The 19,315-nt window shown below is 39.4% G+C and overlaps 2 protein-coding genes across 2 annotated transcripts; both read right to left on the reverse strand.

The window, feature by feature from the left end:
* Nucleotides 1-12,922: 12,922 nt before the first annotated feature.
* On the reverse strand, nucleotides 12,923-13,411 carry LOC147435337 (uncharacterized). Its single transcript, XM_086487721.1, has one exon. The coding sequence runs from the start codon at nucleotides 13,409-13,411 to the stop codon at nucleotides 12,923-12,925; it is 489 nt and encodes a 162-aa protein (XP_086343847.1).
* Nucleotides 13,412-13,473: 62 nt separating this feature from the next.
* Nucleotides 13,474-17,928, reverse strand: LOC147435338 (uncharacterized). Its single transcript, XM_086487722.1, has 3 exons — nucleotides 17,394-17,928; nucleotides 17,271-17,296; nucleotides 13,474-17,196 (listed from the first exon to the last, which is right to left on the reverse strand). The coding sequence occupies exons 1-3, from the start codon at nucleotides 17,926-17,928 to the stop codon at nucleotides 13,474-13,476; spliced, it is 4,284 nt and encodes a 1,427-aa protein (XP_086343848.1).
* Nucleotides 17,929-19,315: the final 1,387 nt, after the last annotated feature.

A 19,315-nucleotide genomic window follows, 5' to 3' on the forward strand; every position in this document is an offset into this window, starting at 1 on the left:
CTGTAGTTCATCACTCGATAGAGGAGAACTGGGTGTGGAGGTTAACGTTACACTACCATCATTGGAGTGAGAAGAATCCTTCATTTGTGCATGGCTCCACACTTTGGAATATGCTTCATCATGCTCATATTTGCCTTTGAGAGAATCCAAAAATTCACTACGAAGTTTCGTGAACAAGAGAGAATTGATCTCCGGCATACGACTTAGAGCGTCACCCACCACATTGTATTGACCTTTATGATACCGGAGCTTGGCTTCATATTTCTGAAGAATCTCGGTCCACCTGGCTTTCGGACCCTTCAAATCCATTTGTTGTGTAAACCATTTGATGCTTTCATGGTCAAACACAATCTCAAACCATACAAATAATGTTGCCATGGTTTTAAGGCAAACACTATTGCATAGAGTTCGCGCTCATAAGCAGAGTAGTTTTGCTGAGCTGCATCAAGCTTCTTGCTTTCAAATGCAATTGGTCGTCCGTCTTGTAACAGGACTGCTCCAATAGCATGGTCACTGGCATCCGTTTCCAAGATGAATGGTTTCAAACGATCGACAATAGCTAGTATGGGAGTTGTAGCCAATGCATCCTTGAGCGTATCGAAACTGTGCTATTGAGCGGGTCCCCACTGAAAAGATTTGCCTTTGCCTTTCAGTTGATCCGTCATGGGAACAACAATATTAACATAGTTTTTAACGAACCTTCGGTAAAAACCTGCAAATCCTTTAAAAATCTCTAACTCTTCCAGATTTTTAGGAGAAGGCCATTGCCGGATTGTATCCACTTTGGATTCATCCATATAGCCCATTAGCTGAAATAACATGCTTCAGATAGTGAATTTCTTCTTTCAAAGAATCACACTTAGATTCCTTGGCATATAATTTATTTGTTCGTAACAATTCGAACACCTGCCTGAGATGTTGTAAGTGTTATTCTTCAAAACCATTGTAGACTAGAATGTCATCGAGAAAAACAATGATAAATTTGACCAAGTACGGCTTCAAGACACTATCCATAAGTGTCATGAATGTTGCATGCGCATTGGTTAACCCAAAGGGCATCACCAAGAAATCGTAGTGTCCAAACCTTGTTCGGAATGCAGTTTTGGGTATATCAGCAAGTCGAATACGGACTTGGTGATAACCTGACCGCAAGTCTATTTTTGTAAAAATATGAGCATGAGTGAGTTTGTCGAACAACTCATCCACTCATGGCAATGGGTACTTATTCTTAATCGTAACCGCATTTAAGCCACGGTACTCTACGCACATACGCATACTACCATCTTTTTTCTTCACTAGTAGGATAGGAAGTCCATGATGAAGAACTGGGTTGTATAAACCGTCTACTAAGGTAGTTAGAAAGCTGACGTTCCACCTCAGCAACTTCAGAGTAACTCAGACGGTAGTGCGGTTCGATGCTATGTTGCAACGATCGTGTCGGCGGTAATCCTGGTGACAAATCATTAGGAAAACATCTTGAAATTCCTTTAATAATTTTTGTAACTCACTAGCAATGTTTGCTTGTTTGGAAGTAGCCATTGGTGAAAGAGATGAGAGAGAAGCATGTGGTGTTGAGGAATGTTCAACAGATTCAATGTTAGAGAGAAAATGAGACAATGAGTTACACAAGAAAACTTGATCTATTTCATTATCAGAAACGAGCTGCATAAGCTCAGCTGTACATATCAATGGTGAAGAAGGTACATCCTTCTCTCCTAACAACAACACATATGCGCCATGGGATTCGAACATCAAGCTATTGTGCTCATAGCTATGCTTCAGTGATGGTCCTAGGCTATGCAACCATTCCCTACCAAGGACTACATCTGCCCTCTCCATGTTCATAACATAAAAATCCAAGGATTTGGAGTAACCTTGTATTTCCAACGGAACAGCTCGGACTTGAGTATCCCTGATTTCAGTATCATGTCCATTCATCATTGCTACCTTGTAGCGGTGGGTACTCGGAGTTTGAGGCAATTTGAGTTTTTTCACCAATCTGTAATTGATGAAATTGTGAGTAGCACCGTCATCTACCAAGATGCCCACCTTGTGCTCTTGCAGAGATCTGTGCATATGTACTAACTCATGTGGTCCGAAGGTCTGTTGCCACCCCGAGGAGGTTACCTAATAAAAATGTAACCTATCACGTGAGTTCAACAGAAGGGTATTTATAGTTCTTGAAACTTACATAAATATATATACAAAAGGGCATTATTTTTTCAAATTTGAAAAAAACTTACAGATTTTAAAAGAAAAGGGTACATTATATTCTTAACAAAATTCACAGATAAGGGGTTTTACAAACACTTCTTCAACGCACGTGATATGGTAGTTTTACACATAGTGAACCCCTGGAGGTTGCCACATGGAAGCTGTGAGACAGCATTCATGCACCACCTCGGTGTGTGTTACTTCCACTGTAGAGAATCGTGAGGAAGACTCAAGAGGCAGCAGTTGCACCATGTGCACTGCTTTCTCCTTGCCATGAGTAGCAGATTCCCCCTTGGGACAATCCTTTTTGCCATGACCGCTTCCTAAAAATTGAAAACATGATTTCTCTTTCTTAGCTTTATCAAAGTCCTCAGGAGAGAGAGGACCTCTGGACCCCTTGGGTTTTTTACATGCTTCTGAATTGGCTACTAGAAATTTCCTTTTATTGTGCCCATATTATGTGCGTGTATTACCATGTGCGTTAACAGGCATGTAAGTATTATGTGCTTTCTTTTCACTTGGATCATCGTGAATATGTGATTTCACTATGGCTTCCTCAAGTGTTTTAGGGTCTTCGGTCTTGACGTGCTTCTTAAGCTCTGGTGTCAGACCACGTATAAATCCCCGTATTTGCTGAAAGTTATCTAAGCCTTCCAACTTGAGGATAATATCTCGATAGTGAGATATATATTCAAGTAATGATGGGTATTGGCGCATGGAACATGTGTCCCAAGCTGTCCAGTTCCGCTCTGCCTCATTTGTAGGCAAAAATTCTTTTCGAAACATAGCTTCAAAAGCTGCCCAACTCTATGGTATTATATTCTTCTCCTTGAGAGACATCCACCATTTGTAAGCCTTGCCTTCTAGAGTTAAGCTCGTTTGCAGTGCTCTGACTGCGTCCAGAGTACTCCGTAAGGCGTGAATTCCATTCCACTTGCTGAGAAAGATATTCACTGCATCCTTATTGCGGTTTGGGTCTTCTCCCTTAAAAGTTGGTGGTTTGGTGTTTTTCAACAACTCATCCACCTCTTTTGCAGTGAGAGTCTGCAAAGTATCAACAGTTGGACCTTGTCCTTGATTAGAAGCGCCTTGCCCCTGTGTAGCAACGTGCTCATGCATGTGCATGTCAGCAGGACCCTTGGACTGTTGTTGCATTAATTGGATCACTAACGTAGATAGTTTAGTCACGTTTTCATTTAATGATTTAAAATTTCCTTCCATGACTGATATGCGTGTCTGAAGTGCACAAAATTCTTGAATGTCGATCAATTCATAGGTGTCGTCACCTGCCGTAGCGTCGCGGGCACTCTCCGTGAGAGCATTCGGCCGCGAGCTATCATTGGCAAGATCCGATTTATTTTGCTCAAAATCAAAAGTCATATTGATATCTGAATCCATGGCGACATAGTGCAGTGCAAGGAATAGCAAGAAAAATACCTCATGTACCGCAACTGGTAAATATCGATAAAGAATCCCTTGATACCGGTAATTAGCGTTGCTAATTTTGTTCGTGCTCCAATTTCCGCCGCTGAGGATGTAATGTTGCTCCGGATTTCAAGAAAACAATGCAATAGTGTAGGTGTGTTTGCCTTGAGCAACCGTACTGCACTTGGTTGGTGTATGTTGGATACCTTGCCGATGACTTGAAGGAAGGTATGAAATAAGAATATGCAGGATATGCAGCAGAAAATAGCAGCTTGCATTTATTTTTCCCGGCCTTGCCCTTGCTTGGCTTTGGCGGATTTCCTAGCTTCACCCAAAGCTTCACAAGAGGGAGGAGGGGGTACCCCACTGTGGGTACCATCCCTTAGCTTGTGAAAAAAAAAATTGTGGACACTAACCCCAATTGGGTTGGACGCCCGTTGGGTGTGAAAAACAACCATGCTCACCAGTTATGGTAGCCCGCAGACAGCACGAGGGGGGGAGCTTTGCTCACCCCCCCCTTGTATGATGGTCGAGGACGCCTGTTATAGGCATGTGAAGTGGTCCTCACACCGGCGCGATGCCGTCAAGCCCGAGAGGACGCAATTCGGTGCAGGTCGCCTATTGGCCGCTTCCCCTCGCAAGAGGTGTTGCCCACGCCATTGTCTTCCTCGTCCTCCTCACAGGGGGGTGAGTTCCACGCTCTCATTGACCCCGACATGCAAAAACATGCAAGGATTGTGTGGCTCCCCTCCTTCACGGCTGTGCCTTCCCAAAAATAGTAACCTTGCTCTTGATACCAATGATAAACAAGGGGAACTAGAACCTATGAGTCCACCTCCCAACCGCCCACTATATAGCATGGCTCCTAGCCCTTTGCCCTAGTTGGACTCCCTTTCCACACTTCCTAGCCCGGCCTTGCCCTTGTCTAGTCCGGCCTTGCCGTTGTCCTTACAATCCACTTATTAGTATTGAAAATGACCTACTGCTATAAGAAAACAAGTATACTTATGTAATTGCTTCAAGAGTAAGTTTGAGTGCCCAAGCTCACCCATTAACAAGATCCAAGTTAATGGCAAACACAAAGAAAAAGTCAAAGACTCATACTCCTAAGTACATATGGAGAGTTAAAATTACAGAGGAATCTTAAAGCTCTAGAGTGGAACAAGGTGAAGAGGCAAGAAGGCCCTGTTGAAGTTATAGGGAGACAAGAGTTATTGCGAGTAGGTTTTAACAAGTGCTTACAACTACATGTAATTTTTGTTGTTTTAATATAAAATCATATTGTCCAAATACACACATAATCACAAAGGTCTTATATGTTATGACATGCCCATCTATATTATACATAATGCAGCTTAAAAATTTCAAGCAAGAAGAAGATCTCCACTTGTCATGCATTGGTTCACTTCACAAAAGTTTAGACCAAACATATACTCTTTATAATGTAGCTTAAAATTTTCAAGGAAGGAGAGAGCATCCACGTGTCAGTCGCTGGTTCATTTCAAAGAACACCTTACAAAACATCTAATCTAAAATGCAAAAGCAAAGGGTAAGATTGTAAGAACTGACAAGCCTTTTCAATGTAAAGTCAAAAGACTTTCTATTCTATATAAAATAATTATTGAAGTTTGATTCCAAAGAACAAAAAGAGGATAACTTTAGTGGAGGTTTTGTTACTTAATGTGAATTTACTTTTTGAAGATATAAAAAAAGAGGGAATGTTTTTTTGTTTAATGAAAATATAATTTTTGAAGATATATTTGGTTTTATCTTTTCAAGGGCCTTTTTTCAAGACCAATATTGATATGGTTTAAAAAAAATTGGAAGTATGTATTTCTTTAAAGAGCTTGAGAAAAAGAAAAAAGCTCACCTAACGTCAACGTGGGGCTATCTTGCTTTGAGAACATGCATGGCATGCAAATGCAGGAGTCGTTATCCACATTATTAACCATGAATGAGAGAGAGAGAGAGAGAGAGAGAGAGAGAGAGAGAGAGAGACCACCGCATTGCTTATGTGTGTGTGTGTATGTGTGTGTGTGTGTGTATGTGCGTGTGTGTGTGTGTGTTTGTGTGTGTGTGTGTGTGTGTGTGTGTGAGAGAGAGAGAGAGAGAGAGAGAGAGAGAGAGAGAGAGAGATCATCACATTGCCTGTGTGTGCATACAAATGTACATTTATGAGGGGGAGAGAAAGAAAGAAAGATTTTACCGTTGAGTTCACGCACTTTTCAAATTTTCAAGATACTATTTTTTGACATTAGGGTACTTTTAAAAGGATCGCTAAAGTTTTTCTATACTCTTTATAATGCAGCTTAAAATTTTCAAAGAAGGAGAGGGTGTCCACATGTCACTCCCTGGTTCATTTAAAAAAACACCTTACAAAACATCTCATCTAAAATTCAAAAATGAAAGGTAAGATTGTAGGAAATGACAGCCTTTGCAAAATGTACAAACTGACAAGCCTTTCCAAATGTAAAGTCAAAAGACTTTCTATTCTATATAAAATAATTGTTGAAGTTTAATTACACATAACAAAAAGAGGATAACTTTAGTGGAGGTTTTGCTACTTAATGCGAATTTACTTTTTGAAGATATTAAAAAAAAGAAATTTTTTTGAGATTTTCTTTTGTTTAATGAAAATATAATTTTTGAAGATATATTTGGCTTTATCTTTTCAAGGGCCCTTTTTCAAGACCAATATTGATATGGTTTAGAAAATTTTGGAAGTAAGTATTTCCTTAAAGAGCTTGAGAAAAAGAAAAAAGCTCGCCTAATGTCGACGTAGGGCTATCTTGCTTTGAGAACATGCATGGCATGCAAATACAGGAGTCGTTATCCACATTATTAACCATGAATGAGAGAGAGAGAGAGAGAGAGAGAGAACACCGCATTGCTTATGTGTGTGTGTGTGTGCACACGTGTGTGTGTGTGTGTGTGTGTGTGTGTGTGTGTGTGTGTGAGAGAGAGAGAGAGAGAGAGAGAGAGAGAGAGAGAGACCATCACATTGCCCGTGTGTGCATACAAATGTACATTTATGAGGGGGAGAGAAAGAAGAAAGATTTTACCGTTGAGCTCACGCACTTTTCAAATTTTCAAGATATTATTTTTTTGGCATTAGTGTATTTTTAAAAGGACCGCTAAAGTTTTTGACACGTAGAAAATGGATTAAATGCCCGACAAAGACCAACCCTCACATTAACACCCTAAATGGGTAGAGAGATTGCCCAATTGATGGACCTTTTAGCAATTCTTGGATATTTTGTTCTTTATATTCTTAAGAGAAAACATGTGGGCCATGCTTAAAAATCTTTAAATTCCTTCAATTTTGGCAGGCAAGGGTGCCAATAAAAAATAAGAGAGAGAGAGAGAGAGAGAGAGAGAGAGGGGAGACAAATTTTTAGTGCCGTATTCAATGTGTTGAAATGCAAAGTCCGACAAATGATGTAAGAGGAGAGAGAAAGACAGAACAAAATATTCGTGTTTAGGAACAATCTAAAGTGACTTTAAAAGTTACTAGACAAGTTTTCAACAAAAGTGAATATCTATGGAGAGAGAGAGAGAGAGAGAGAGAAGAAGAAAATTTTTAATGCCGTCGGAACAAACCCAAAAGATATATCTCACAACATGGGTGAGAATAAAGTTACTTTTGTTTCATCTTCTCTCTCTCTCTCTCTCTCTCTCTCTCTCTCACACACACACACACACACACACACACACACACATACACATTCACACGTACACACGTCTTGATAAAAGGAGAATATGAAATATTGTAGGAACATCCAATGAGATCTCAAAGAATTATCCGATGGTAGAGAGAGAGAGAGAGGAAGACCAATCATAGCCATTTTTACTTTTCTTTTTTTTTAAATGAGGAAAAGGATTTTGCTTCTCCTTTTTAAATGTCGACCTTGGATCGTCACTTCAACTAGAGGGGTTGTGGGGGGGGGGGGATGGGATAAGCATAGAAATTTTGAATGGCATAGTTACTGTATTGGAACAATAGCAAGATGCCTCAAGACCTATGTGACAAATCTTTTCTTGAAGCATATATGTGTATGTGTACACACGCGCACGGACGCTATGTGTACATATAGACATAATTGGAACAATATCAAGATGCCTCAATACGTATGTGACAAATCTTTGCTTCAAGCATATATATATATATACAGTTGTGTGTGTGGGTCTGTGTATACTATGTGTTCATATAGATATATGTGTATACATACATCCATACATACATTCAAGGATAGACGCAAGTAAGAGAGTGGAGCAGAGACATTGAATCCAATTGTGTTCCTATCATTGAAACCAATCTTAGAACCCATTCCATTTTTTAAAAACAAATTTTATTATTACATAACTTCTCTTAGCTTTCATCTCTTCACACCATGCTACCTTATCTAATCTTTATAATCAAGCTTGGTAGCATTGCTAGATCAAGGTAGCCTCAAAGGAAGAATCTCTCTCTCTCTCTCTCTCTCTCTCTCTCTCTCTCTCTCTCTCTCTCTCTCTCTGTACACACACACCCCAATAGAATTAGAGCACTTCTAAGTTTGTTGAACAAGGGCTATCACCTCATGAAAAATAATGTCTATGAGAAGCTTCCAATCTTGGTATCAAATAATGCTTTGCAGCATCTATTAAGAGCTTGTGTCATGCATCACTTCTATAAATGTGATAGACTATACGTGTAGGAAGAGAGTATTGATAGTGTTCCACTTGGAAGAGAAGATAGGCCTATGAGAATAGAGGCATTGTATCCTTGGCCGCAGCAGCGCATGGGTCCGACATACTATAGTTACTGTATTACTGTATTGGAACAATAGCAAGATGCCTCAAGACCTATATTGTGACAAATCTTTTCTTCAAGCATATATGTGTGTGTGTGTGTGTGCGTGCACGCGCATACAAAAATAATTGGAACAATATTAAGATGTCTCAAGACCTATGTGACAAATCTTCGCTTCAAGCATATATATGTGTGTGTGTGTGTGTGTGTGTGTGTGTGTGTACACTATGTGTACATATAGATATATATGTATACATACATACAAGGATAGAAGCAAGTAAGAGAGTGGAGCAGAGACATTGAATCCAATTGTGTTCCTATCATTGAAAGCAATTCTAGGACCCACTCCATTTTTTTAAAAAAATTATGATTACATTGACTTCTCTTAGCTTTCATCTCTTCACACCATGCTAACTTATTTAATCTCTATAATCAAGCTTGGTAGCTTTGTTAGATCAAGGTAGACCAAAAGGAGGAATCTCTCTCTCTCTCTCTCTCTCTCTCTCTCTCAATACACACACACCCCAATAGAATTAGAGCACTCCTAAGTTTGTTGGACAAGGGCTAGCACGTCATGAAAAATAATGTCCATGAGAAGCTTCCAATCTTGGTATCAAAGAATGCTTTGTAGCATCTATTAAGAGGTCGTGTCATGCATCACTTTTATAAATGCAATAGACTATTCGTGTAGGAAGAGAGTATTGACAGTGTTCCACTTGGAAAAGAAAATAGCCCTATGAGAATAGAGGCATTGTTTCCTTGGCCGCAGCAACGCGCGGGTCACATACTAGTTTAAATAACAAGGTGAAAGGAGTAAGGGTTTTATAAGCGTTGTAGTATGCACATTTGACTATCCAAACTCACCCATCGACAAAATCCAAGTGTGAAGGCGCACAGAAAGAAAAAGTCACAGACTCATATGCTTTACATATGGAGAGTTAAGAGAGTTGAAGTTGCACAGGAATCTTTAAGTTCTAGAGTAGAACAAGGTGAAGAGTCATGAAGGCCTGCTTAAGTTTTAGGGAGACAAGAGTTATCGGAGTAGATTTTATTGAGTGCTAACAATTACATTTGATTCTTTTTATGTTTTAATAAAAAATTGTATTGTCCATATGTACCCATAATCACAACGGCCTTATATGTTATGACATGCCCTTTCAAAGAACAAAGTGAAAGGAGCACAATTGTATTCTAAAACAAAATAAAATTAACAAGGGAAAGGGTCCCCCCCCCGAAGCTAGAGTGTTCCGCACGCTTGGTCTTTCTCGATTTTTTATGAAAAAACTTTTAAATTGAAAGACCACCTCCAAAGTTCAAAGAAACTACAAAGTTCAGAAAACCTAAATCAAAGTTTAGAGAATCTACAAAGTGCAAAGAAGTTTAGTGCAAAAACCTTCAAATTTTATAGTAAATTTGCCTCTATTTTTTTTTGGAAAAAATCATAGTATAGACAAATGCTCGGAAAAACCTAGATCTAGTGTAATCTCACCTACAGATTTAGAAAATTATATATCCATACAAAGTATTAAAAATTTGAGTGTAAAAGCCTTCAAATATAATAAAGTTACCCCTAAAATTTCTCATACCTAAGTTTTTCATGTTTTTGGGAAAAAACATTGCGGCTCAACTCGATTTAGTATAACTCCTCTTACAATTTTTTATGATTTGCCTCAAAAATTCTAATTTGCCTTTAAGTGGTTGAAAAAATCTAGGCTATGTGTAATCCCACCTACAAATTTTGAGATTTACTTTTAAATTCTAAGTCAACCCGAAGGAAACTACAAAGCTCACAAAAATGTAGCGTAAAAACCTTCAAAAATATTGAAGAGTTGTTGGAGTTGCCTCCCATTGTCCGCCTTTGCCATCTGTTGAGGTCCGCTCCTGCCTTGGGTATACACGCTTTTTGCCTTGGATTCATCACTTCGTTAGCGTAGCAGTCCCATTCAAAAATCTGGCTTCTCGTCCTCCCACGTGGCACATGACCGTTCCTTTGCTCATCTTTTTTATTGACGCCTCGCTTTCACGCAGTAATTTTAGAGTAGCGGCACATAGCGAAGCGAAGGGCTCTCTCTAGATGCAATCACCTACGCATGCATTTTTTTTAATCGACGCCTTGCTTTTCACGCAGTGACTTCAGAGCAGCATGGACTCTTGGAACACAGTGATTGCAACAGGGCAGAAAACTCTACTCCAAGTGCAATCACCTGTGCAGCATGGTGAAGGCATGTGTAGACAAAATAGTGATGGCCATTCATTGTTCAAGAGCTGGAAAAGAAATCTCGACCTGTCAAGGGCCGTGATGATATCAAAGTTGTGGCGACTATTTCTTCCGGTAATGATGATGCCATAGGTACCATGATTGTTGATTGTTCATTTTATACCATCTAAGTACTTAACTCTTCACTTTTGCATTTCAAATGAAATGTTTCCAAAGGTTTTCTTTGAAATGAACCGGAGTGTGACACATGGAGGCTCTCTCCTTCCTTTAAAATTTTAAGCTGCATTATAAAGAGTATAGAAGATCCATTTACTATTTTAAAATTGAAATAACATTTAAGGTAAGTCTCAATCATCACTAAAAACATTGAAAATATGCCTAACCCAACACTCCTCTGAGGCTTATTTTAAAAAGCCAAAAAGAAGTAAATTAAAAATAATAAAATAAAGAGACTCATTGACAAACTAAAGCAAAATAATATTTTCATATTTTCATTAAAAAAGGTGGCTCTAGTAAGCATAAGAAATAATACAACTATTTGAATGAAATGGACTTTTAGAAGGTCTTTAAATGAAAAGATTCTTTTACAAATTAAAATATTACAATATCTCACATCATCGAATCAAACTTCAATGAATGCACTCCCTAATGACTTCTTCTCTAAGGCCGTCTTAGCAGGCTAAAAAATAAAAGAGAATCAATTAAGCGAGGAAACACAAACCTCTCTTGGTAACCATTCCTTAATGACTTGTTCTCTACATCCCAAAAAATAAAACACAATCAATTAAGCAAAGAAACACAAACCTCTCTTGGTAGCTTGGTCCTTTCACAACCCTCATTTCAATGTTCCAGCTTATAATTTTTTGTCGACATATTTATGGCAGCCTCAATAATCTACAGACAAGGTTTGGGGGTGATAATTTTTTTTTAGCATAAGTAGAGTTGGACAAACAAGCCATTAGATGAGCACAGTTAATTGCAAATAGCTATATGGTGTTTTCTATGGTCTAAGAGGGGGCCTCCATAGCAGGGGTTAATTTGTAGGATTTGATTGATATGATATGATGTGACAAACAAAATTTACAGACGCGCAGAAAAGGGAGGGGGTAACTTGCCTATTTCTAATTGCACCCTTTGAGGTGTAGCTGGTGGAGGGAGGGGTAATCCATAACGATTACCCCCCCTCTGTGTGGGCATCACCCAAGAGTCTTGGTAGTTTTAAGCATTACTCACTTGAGCATACTAAAGTCAAGTCACTCATGTTGGAGGTGAGCATAAGGGCCGAGTCCCCCTATGATGAATTATTTTAGTGGTATCAAGTATCAAAAAGGAAAGTTGGATGGTCTCACACAATATTTTAAGGATGAGTCAAAAATATATACTTATCAAATATAATAGAAAGTGAGCATGCACGATCTACGAAAAGAAGGAAAAGAATTATCACTAGTATGGCCGGCCGCCTCCGGCAGCCTCTCTCTCTCTCTCTCTCTCTCTCTCTCTCTCTCTCTCTCTCTCTCTCTCTCTCTCTCTCTCTCTCTCTCTCTCTCTCTCTCTCTCTCTCTCTCGCGTGCAGTGCTCAATGTCATCATGATTCACAGGACACATTGGCCAGAGCGTACATGATTTGGTTTGAATCAAGTGTGTGTGTTTGTGACGATTATTTGTGATCACATTTTGGTACAACAAAGGAGCCACCAAGGCAACAAAAAAGAAGAGAACATTCCCAAAAGCTATCAGTAAAACACAATAAATTCTTCCAATTCCCTCAATTATTTCAATTATAGTCCTTCAATAAGAGGCAACGAAAAATAGAATGACAAAGACCCAAAATATACTCAAGCTTACACGTGGAATACCCATGGTCCAATGTTGTGTATCAAACCTTATATATTTGTTAGTTGTAAAACCTCTTTGTACACAATGTTTTGAGTGTAAACCATCGGAGGCTCTGCGGATTCACTTATATTCAATCTTTGAGCATCATCAAGAACTATTTTGATGGTAGATGAAGATCTCACACAGGACATTGCAACATATAGCTGACCATGAGTGAAAACTGGTGTAGCTAGATACAAACCCAAAACTTCGAGTGTTTGACCTTGTGCCTTGTTGATTGTCATTCCAAATGCAAGCCTCATAGGAAACTTTCTACGCTTCATTTCAAAAGGTAGTCCCTGAGAAGCCCCTATAAAAAAGTCTATTCTGGGTATGGATACCCTTTCTCCAGCATGTGACCCAGTGATTACTTCTGCATCAATAATCCTGTGGTGAAACTACTTACATATCAACCTTGTACCATTGCACAAACCTTGTCGAGGATCCAAGTTGCGAAGAATCATAATTGGGGCATTCTCTTTCAATTGCAAAGAGTGTGGTGGAAAACCTCCCCCAAGCTCAAGAGAATTCAAAAATTCAGTTGTATAAAGAATACTGCTGCAATCAGATGAACATATTGAGTCTGCACTCACATATTCCTTGAATATTCCTCTCATTTTACCCATGGCCAAGTCATTAATGGCATCAGCCTCCTTATTGCGAGGAGCAATGATACCTCTATCCTTAAAAAACCTCTTGTAATCTTGAATGTGTTGCATATCTCCATATATACAATCAATGAGCCCTTCAAGACTATTTCCTGGAAGAAGCATGTGATTTGGCAATGGGACACGGTCATTCAAATCTCCATGACCATTACCAATGCAAAGTGTCCAATCTGCAAATTCTCTTGCAAGTGCATTATTTGAGCCTTGCAACACACGCATATTGTCTGTTAGCCGCAAAACCTTTATATATTTCCATATGTGTGAGTGACACAAAGATGCATTCACAATATCTGCACGACTTCCTTTGCGGACAACAGGCAAGATTTGTCTAAAATCACCCCAAACAAGAGCACTTTTCCTCCAAACAATACATCATTTTGCATCACGTCCCTTAACGTTCGATCTAGTGCCTCATAAGCATATCGATGGGTCATGGGAGCTTCATCCCATATGATCAAGGCATCTCTCTTCAAAAGTTCAGCAAGTTGACTGTTCACTTTGATACTACATGTTGATTCCGAATGCAACTCTAATGGTATTTTAAACCTTGAGTGAGCGGTCCTTCCATTGCTAAGAAGTAAAGCTGCAATGTTGGATGATGCACATGCAAAAGCAACCTTTTGTTGACCACGAATGCGAGAGAGCAAGGAATTATAAAGATATGTTTTTCCAGTTCCACCCGGTCCATCTAGAAAATAAATACTTCCTTCTGCCTTTTCAACTACCTCCATGACTTCATTATATGCAATGTGTTGCCCTTGATTCAAATAACTCTCCATTCTTTCTGCCAAATCATTTTGTTCATGTGCATTGAATATTGTCTCCTCACTTAGCAATCCACCACTACACTGGAATAAACGTGCTTGATCTATGCTAGGCATTCCAGAATAGTCAGCAAGTCGTTTTCCATATTGTTGAAGCATATAATTTAGGGTAGATAATGCTTGGTTTTTTTCTATTTCATGACGAACATGCTCATCAAGCGTACGTGTGCGCAAAGCATAAAAAAAGTCTTCAGAAAGATCTTTGGAGAAATTATTCCATAGAGTACCTGGAGACAAAGGCTCACAAAACACCAAAATGATCACAAATAATTGTCGCAATTGTGGTCCCGATCGTTGCAAGGATGCCTCCTGTAGATACATTGACCATTCAGCATCATTTTGTAGTAGGCCCCTAGCATTGCAAGCTTCCTTAAAGGTAGGGTAAGTGTGCCCACTAAAAGTTTGAAGGTCCTCAAAGTTCCGTGAACCCTTGCACTCGTTAAGCAACATTCGAAGGTAATAAACCTCCCCAACTGTGGGAACAATGTTGTACATTCTTCCGATGGTGTTGCCCTTTTGTCTGTGAGTCCATACTTTTCTGCGTGCACTCCAAACCCATTGAGTAGGAAAGTCTGTGTAGAGCAAATAATTTGCTTCCGGATACCTTTGATTTGCCACAAACCACTCTGTTAGTGTTGTCTTTCTATTTGCATCATTAGTGACTACTCCCGCCAAATTTGCAGCATCTTCAAAAGCTACCATATTCTGTAAAGGAAGATGAACTTGTAATCGCATTGTATCGGGCTTCTCATCATGTAGGTCAAATCCAAATATCCTCCAAATTGCATCCGATGCTGATACATAACGTGCCTCTAGATAGCTCTTAATTTCATCAAGAACACCTTCACCATCTTGCAGCAAGACTGTGGCTCTATCATGGCCCTTATACACATATTTGTAAAGATATTTTACAGCTGTGATAGTCGAGCATATTTTGACATTGATGTGAGCTTTATATCTCAATGAGAGAAGTGGATTATATGGCACAACCCATCGATTATCTAGCTTCATTTGTTTTGATAGCACATAATTTCCATCATCTCGTCGCATGTATATTGGATATCCAGCGCCATCAATGCAAGTTTCTGCACAAAACTTGCGTGGACATTTAAATCCGCACCTCCCTTCTACCATGCATGGTGCATTTTGATTCAAGACATCACATGGACCGTGAATGTTACAACATGTTATAACATTGTGCAAATCAGGGAACCTGTCTTTGTCTGGTAGCTCAGCACAAACCATTTTATCATAGTGTGAAACATCAGTGGGCTTGTACTGAGATGCAAGTATTAACAAAATATGAGCATGAGGAAGTCCTCTTTTCTGGAATTCTATCACACTGACATGGCCAATGACATCCCCAAAAATAGAACCCTGTATAAGCAAATGCATCAAGTCTTTAAACTTATGATAAAAGACTCGTGATGTCAAATCAGGACGATCAGAAGCACTTTGCCTTGGCAATAAGGCATCATCAATCTCTTTCCAGCGTGGATTGCATGTGAAAGTTATAAATAGTTCTGGCTTCCCACGCTTGCGCACAATTGCCATGGCATCTTGATAGAGCTGATACATATGTCGTGGGCCACCCACAAAAGATGAAGGCAAAACAATTCTTTGTCCAGCATTAATACCTCTCACTCCTTCCACCACATCCCTAGCTGCCACCATGTCTACAAGGCCTTGATAAGCTTCAACACGAAGTTCCTTCTGATAGTTTCTCAACCATAGTAGCCTAGACTCCTCCATTGTGTTGTAAGCATCAACAATGTATTGCTGCAATAACCTACCTCCTCGTAAAAGACACTCTGCGGTGTCACTCCTTACTTGTATCCGAAATGTATAATACTGCTTTTGAGTCATAAAGTGTGTTCTCCTTTCAGTATTCCCACCGGCATCATCATCGGAGTTAGCATCATTATTGATATTGAGAAGAGGTATGTACGGGTGCCAGCCATCTTCTCCTCTTGGAAACAACAAAACATATAGTAAAGGCATATATGAGCGATGCAAGGAAGAAATTCTTTTAATTCCTCCTCTTTGATATTGCAATAAAATATCACGATGCCCCACATTTCTTTCATCTCCATGCCCAGGTATGATTGCTCCAACTTCTGAACCACGGGGTGCTAGGTACTGCCAACCATTTGAACGTGCTTCAGTAATTACCATCTGGACCTCAGGTATTACAGAATCTTGCATCATTGTAGCGGCATGACGAAAGGCATTTGCATATGGGTTTTCACGATGCATCATCGTTTGCAAACTTTGCAAAACATCTCTATCCACATTTGGTACATGGTGTAATCGATTATTCAACTCATTCTCTGTGTCAAAAAAGTACAATTGTGCAAAGCGAGGGATATGATCTATTGTTTCCCCTGGATTCATAGGCCCAATATTATGGTACACAGATCCATGAACTTTAAAAGTGTATATACCTCTGCCTCTAGAAAATTGCTCATCTACATGGGCCCCCAATGATGCAAAAGCTAATGCATTATTATATGCCCTTATGTTTCTAAGAAATCTTTTGCTTCTAGGAGTTGTCCCCTGCATCAACTCTTTAAGCTCCATTGGTGGATCACTTAAATTAAGCAAAGAAACTTTACCCGATGAGCAACAATACTTTCCCACAAATGTTTGTATTGACCTCCCTTCTACCTTCCAAGAAAAAGCACCACAAATGGAACATCTAAATTCCAAGATGCCCAAGTTGTGTAGTACGCATTTACCATGGTAAAGAGAAAGCATGGAGCTATGCTTTAAGATCAAGGAATCAGGATACACTGTACAAAAAGAAAGGCTATATTTCTCAACTTTGGAGAAGTCACCCTCTCTAAGAGCATTGTGAGGATTTGTGTGGACATCCTGCAAGGGTCTATGAGTTTCAGTATTGTAGAGATTATTTTCAGAGTTAGCAGCAATTGGTCCTTGCTCATTGATAGAAACCCTTGATGAATAGGGGCCATTCGATATATCAATCCTTGATGAAGAGGGGGCATTGATATAGACCATTGATGAAGAGGGTTCATTTGAAAAATCAACCCCATGCAGAGATCTTCGAGCCCTAGACCGTGCAACTTCCCGTCTTTCTTTTCGAGTAGCATCACACAATCTGCTACGTCTTGCATGTCTAGGAGTCAAAAAACGTGGCCGAGAAGACACCATCTGTTTCTGTTTCAAATAGAGATTGAATTATTCTCACATTTAAATATTAGATCACATTACATTACAAATGAACAACATACATCATCATCATCATCATCAAAAAATTCTTAAGAAAATCAATTGTTCTTAACATCAAAACATCATAAGTATCATAGCTAATCCCTCAATAAGAGCTTACATATTGGGTGCATTACTTGGTGCACCTGGACCACTTGGCATAACTATACGACCAATCCTTTTGTCAATTGCATTCAAACGACTAATAGATACTTTTAAGGATTGAACTTCATTCCCTAGTTTGGTTACTTGCTCTTTCAAGGCTTCAACTTGCTCCTTGTGCTCTTTAAAGAGTAAAGAGAGTTTCTCCATGACCTCATACTGAAAGGTTTCAGTAAACCTATAGAGCTCATGTTGATTGAGCTCCAAACGTCTCATTGTTGAGAAGAAATCTTCTCGAAAAGTCTCTTGGTCACTTTCACTTGTAGGTGCTTGAACCTCTTTCCAAATTTTACATAAATATTCATTGGACTCATGTTGGTTAGCTTCATTGCGTTCACAAAATCCTTGAATAATGTGTAAACGCTTTGAAGAACCTTCATCATCCCCATAACCTCTTGATCTAGCAAGTTTCTTTGTTGCTCGTAGGCTATTACGATCTAGAGGTGTAGGCATGATAACCTCATCAACACCATGTCCTCTTATAGCAGCAATTGGAGAACCACTGGAAGGGCTATCCATCACTGCACGGACATATAAACATGAGTTATTTGAAAAAGGAACATTTATATCTATCATGGACTTTTTTTTTAATTTTACTACCTCTTTTTTAATACAATATCATTTATCCCATTCTTTCTTTATTTTTGGATCGAGTTTAATTTCTATTAATTTCATTTTTTTTGCAATGTTTACACTAAAACGGTCATCTATTAGTTCAATCCTTAAAAGTACATGACTAATAGATGTTTTTTTTAAGGCATGCTATAGAGAGAGAGAGAGAGAGAGAGAGAGAGAGAGAGAGAGAGTCGCCATGCTTGTCATTTCTCTCTATTTATCCCATTCTTTATTTATTTTTGCATCAAGTTTTTTTTTTTTTTTGCAATGTTTACACTAAAATGGTCATCTATTAGTTCAATCCTTAGAAGTACACGACTAATAGATGCTTTTTTTAAGGCATGAGAGAGAGAGAGAGAGAGAGAGAGAGAGAGAGAGAGAGAGAGACTCCCCATGCTTGCAGTGTCTGCACACAACAAAATCATAAACTAAAAAAGTCCATAGTCCAAACCTATGTCGACAAATACTTTTTTTTAAGGCATGCTAGAGAGAGAGAGAGAGAGAGAGAGAGAGAGACTCCCCATGCTTGCAGTGTCTGCACACAACAAAATCATAAATTAAAAAGGTCCATGGTCCAAACCTATGTCAACTGCCTGAAAGGTCGAGGCTGGCGCACTCTCTCTCTCTCTCTCTCTCTCTCTCTCTCTCTCTCTCTCTCTCTCTCTCTCTCGCATGCCCAGCTTCGAGAGGGTCCTACTCGAAAAAAACCTAGGTTTAGTGTAATCCCACCTACAACCTCTAAATTCAAGTGAGTTCAACATTTTTGCATGTTACTTGTCAAGTCTAAGGTTTCTATTTAAGATGATGATGAACGATATTTATGAAACTGTAGTATGTATCTTGAAATCGCTTAGCAATGCTTGATGAATTTTTGGATATTCTTGTAGGTGCTTTCTGGTAACACTAAAGCCTTATGTTCATGTGTTTTGTTTTTAGGTGGATGAGCACGTGACCGTCATTTTTCTGATTCCCACTGAAGCAGTTCTACTTAATAGTCATCAGGTTATGAAACTGCATGATGCACGCAGGGTCGCAGAGGGTAGATGACAGCTGAATGTGTGTGTGTGTGTGTGTGTGTGTGTGTGAGAGAGAGAGAGAGAGAGAGAGAGAGAGAGAGAGAGAGCTTACTGCACGCAAGTCATGCTGCCTTGCAAAAGGCGTGCTGAATATGTGTGTGTGTGTGTGTGTGTGTGTGTGTGTGTGTGAGAGAGAGAGAGAGAGAGAGCTCTTACTGCACGTCGATTGTGACGCCCTCGTTCGGGGCATCGCGGAAAAGGGGCCGCGCCGGCTC

This window comes from Adiantum capillus-veneris, chromosome 18 (assembly GCF_014529385.1).
Source record: "Adiantum capillus-veneris isolate H3 chromosome 18, ASM1452938v2, whole genome shotgun sequence".
NCBI classification, from domain to species: Eukaryota; Viridiplantae; Streptophyta; class Polypodiopsida; order Polypodiales; family Pteridaceae; genus Adiantum; species Adiantum capillus-veneris.